This window comes from Entamoeba nuttalli, assembly GCF_000257125.1.
Source record: "Entamoeba nuttalli P19 unplaced genomic scaffold asmbl_3019, whole genome shotgun sequence".
Lineage (NCBI taxonomy): Eukaryota > Evosea > Mastigamoebida > Endamoebidae > Entamoeba > Entamoeba nuttalli.
In genome coordinates, this window is record NW_008575773.1 from 1 (window position 1) to 3,610 (window position 3,610).

At 24.6% G+C, this 3,610-nt stretch overlaps 2 protein-coding genes across 2 annotated transcripts; both read left to right on the top strand.

The window, feature by feature from the left end:
• Positions 1-897: 897 nt before the first annotated feature.
• ENU1_052030 (hypothetical protein) lies at positions 898-2,163 on the top strand (the record flags this gene model as incomplete). The annotated part of the gene is made up of 1 exon (XM_008857892.1): positions 898-2,163. The coding sequence occupies one exon, from the start codon at positions 898-900 to the stop codon at positions 2,161-2,163; it is 1,266 nt and encodes a 421-aa protein (XP_008856114.1).
• Positions 2,164-2,225: 62 nt separating this feature from the next.
• Positions 2,226-3,389, top strand: ENU1_052040 (hypothetical protein; the record flags this gene model as incomplete). Its single annotated transcript, XM_008857893.1, has 1 exon — positions 2,226-3,389. One exon carries the CDS (start codon positions 2,226-2,228, stop codon positions 3,387-3,389), a length of 1,164 nt encoding a protein of 387 aa, XP_008856115.1.
• Positions 3,390-3,610: the final 221 nt, after the last annotated feature.

Here is a 3,610-nt window from a genome sequence, read left to right on the forward strand (position 1 = left end):
GTTCAATGTATTTATATTATTTCTTATTTATTTGTCTTTATTTATTCCATGTAGATTTATTTCTTATTTTAGTTAATTGTCATAATTATTTATTGTTTCTGTTTTACTTTGTCTTTAAAACTAATTGTTGGTATTGAAAATTCATTCTGAAAGTAAAAACGAAATAAATAAGATGAATGAGACTATAGAACATGAAAATAAGTTTGTTTAATTCATTTAGTCTTTAATTTTGTTTCTTCTATTATTTTATTTCTATCTTTGATATAATTCATATTCATTTCTTTGTTTATTATAGTCATATTCATTTCTTTCTCATACTTTTTTATTAAATTTGTATGTATTATTTATAAACTAACTTGTCATAAAATATTCTTGTTTATATTTCTTTTATTTCATATTGTTTATTTATGACATTGAAATAACCTATGTTAAATTGTATTTCAAAAGATTATTTTCTTAATTATTCTTATAACCAATCAATTTTTAATCTTCTTGTATATTATTCTCTGTTTATTATTGTTATTGTTTCTTATTACTTCTTTGACTCTTTTATATTTCGTCTCTTCATTTCTTATAATATTCATTTAACTTTAAGTTTTTCTTACTCTTTACTTCTGTACTTCTTCATAACTACACTTTTCTTCATGGCTTTTTCAAAGCATCAACCATTGTCACTCTACTCTCCAGAAACTTTATCAAATTGGCTTTCATCATCATGTCTTTCCATTTTTTAGTTGCAGACGACTTCAATATGTTTACACAATGAATTGACGAGAGTCATAGAGAAGATGAGGAAGACATGTAGACAAGAAAGAGGAATAGTGAAAACCCAAAACAGAGACGAACAAGGTGAAGAAGAAAAGATAAGAACTAAATAAAAAAGAAAGAAAGAGAAAAATGAGTCACACATCAAGACAAATAGCAATGTTTTTCAACAGTAATTTTGACACGAAATTCAAGGATTTAGACTTTGCAAAACCAACCCCAACGATAGCACGACGGGTATTTAATGTATTAATGGGAGAGACTATGCAAATTAAAAAGCGAGAAAGAAACCGAATGCTTGAAGGAGCATGTCCAATTTCATTACCCAAATTAATTTACATTAAAGAATTAGGAGAAGTAATGGGGAAACTAGGGTACGAAGACTTTGACATTATTAATGATATTGGATTTGTGGAAAAACAACGATTTCTTAAGATGTGTGAGAGCATTATGGAGTATCTTGAAAAGCACAAAGAGTATGGAAAAAGAAAAGAAGAAATAATAGAAGAATATAAAGAAAAAAGAAAAGAAGTAGAAGAGAAAGAAGGGGAGTATAAAAGAAAAAGAAAAGAAAAGGAAGAGTTAATTAAACGAAAAGAAGGGGATCAACCAGAGATAGAAAGACATGAAAGAATAAAAGAAGAAGAAAAGAAAAAAGGAGAAGAAATTAAAGAAGAAATAAAAGAGATAAAAGAAGAAATTAATAATATAATAGAAAAAATAGAACAGAAAGAAAAAGAAAAAAAGATTAAAGAAGACAGCATTAAGAAAGAGAAAGAATATAATGAACGGAGTAAAAAAATTCAAGAAAATATAGAAGAAATTAAAGTACAAGAAGAAAGGATTAAAAGACTTAAAGAGGAAATTAATAACACCGAAAAAGAAAAAGAAAAGAAAGAAAGTCAAATCACGAGATATAATGCACTCAAACAATCATGTGTTGTTTGGAGGTCAAATCTTCAAATTGTTAAAGAAGGAATAGAACAAATTAAAAGGAAAGAAGAAGAAATTGAAAGAATAAACAAAGAAAAAAAAGAACGAAGTGAAGAAATTAAACACAAAGAAGATAAATATAAAGACTTAGAAGATAAAACAAAAAAAGAAGAAAAAGAACAAGCAATAAAAGAGGAAGAAAGAAATAAAATAAAAGAAAAAGTAGATAAAGAATTTACCCAATTTGAATTAGACACTTCTCAACTACATTTAATTTATGAAGATATTAACAAAAAAGTAGAAATAGCAAAAAGTAACAAAGCTACTATTATTGAAATAATTAAAGACATAGAAAAAAGAATTAACAATATTAAAACAACACACTTTTATATGGTTAGAGAATTACATGACCAACTTCTTCAACTTAAATCAATTCTTTCAACACTTGATACTTTAATTAATTAAATATTTAATTTAATTCTTATTAATTCATATAAATAATAAAAAATATAATACTAAGAAAAATAATGGAAGTTCAAATAAATTGTTTGCAACTAAACCAAGTTAATACTATTCATGACAAAGAAATTATTAATCTTTCTCTTATTAATAAGATAACAAAAGTTGAAATGTATAACTGTGATGTTATTGATAATATAGAAATGAAAGATGGGGTTGTTGTTTATGTCATTCAACAAGGAAAAGAAAGTGAATGGTTTTTTTCAACACGAAAAGGTAAATTTGAAGTATCAGAAGAATTAGGATATAAAAGAACAATTCTAGTTTCTATAGATTATCATCGTAGAGTTAATGACATAGAAGAAATTTATCAAGAAGTTAAAGAAATAGGCAATATATTAAAATATAAAGGATATAAAGGAGATATTCAAGTAATGACAGATGAAACAGGAATAGGAAAAAGAGAATTATTGTTTGAAGGAAAAAGTAAAATTAATGGAAAACTTTGGGTTGAAGAAACATGGAAAGAGGAAGGTGAAGGAAAGTATTCAAGAAAACTTATTTTTGAAGGAGAAAGAAGTTTAGTTCAATCTGAAGGAATTAGTATTAACAAAAAAATTGATATTGTAGAAAGTATTAAAGAAGTTCCATATTTTAAAGGAATTGTTTATGGAATATTTAATGAAGTGGGAGAAAATATTAAAGACATTACTATTATTGGTGGTGGTGTTCATATTTTAGCAAGTGGAATTAAACATTGGTGTAAAAATGCACATGTTGTTAGTGTTGAAATTGATGAAGTTGTTAATGAAGCAGGAATTAAATGTTTTAACACTGGAGAAGAGATAGAACGATGTGTTTGTGATGGAGTTGAATATATTGATAAAATAAAAACAGATTATATTATTATTGATGTTGATTGCAAAGTAAGAAATGAAAATGATATTGCAGCACCACATCCTAAATTTATTGAAGAGTCAATGATTGAAAAGATGAAATTAAGAATTAAAGATGTAAATGGTGGGATTATTTATAATATAGTTGCAAGAAATGATGAACAACGAAACAATTTAATTAATAAAATAAAAATACATTTTAATAAAGTTTATTTATGGGAAAATGATGAAGATGTTAATGTTATTTTATTTTGTTTTCTATCAAATAGTAATAGACTCAACTCATTTAATAATACCATTCTTGATTTTTATAATTCTATTACTCAAATTAAATAATTTATTGATTTTTCTCTTCCAATTAGCATCATTCATTCTTTTTTTAGTATTAGACATTATTCTTGTTTTTACCTTTCATCTTTTAAATTTCATTTATTTTATTCTTATTCGTCTTTATCATTAAATCATTCAAGAAAATCTCTTTAATTTAAAATGAATAAAAATAGTATTAAAACCCATTCTTTGAAATTAACATCCATTGAGTTAAATATTTTCCATTT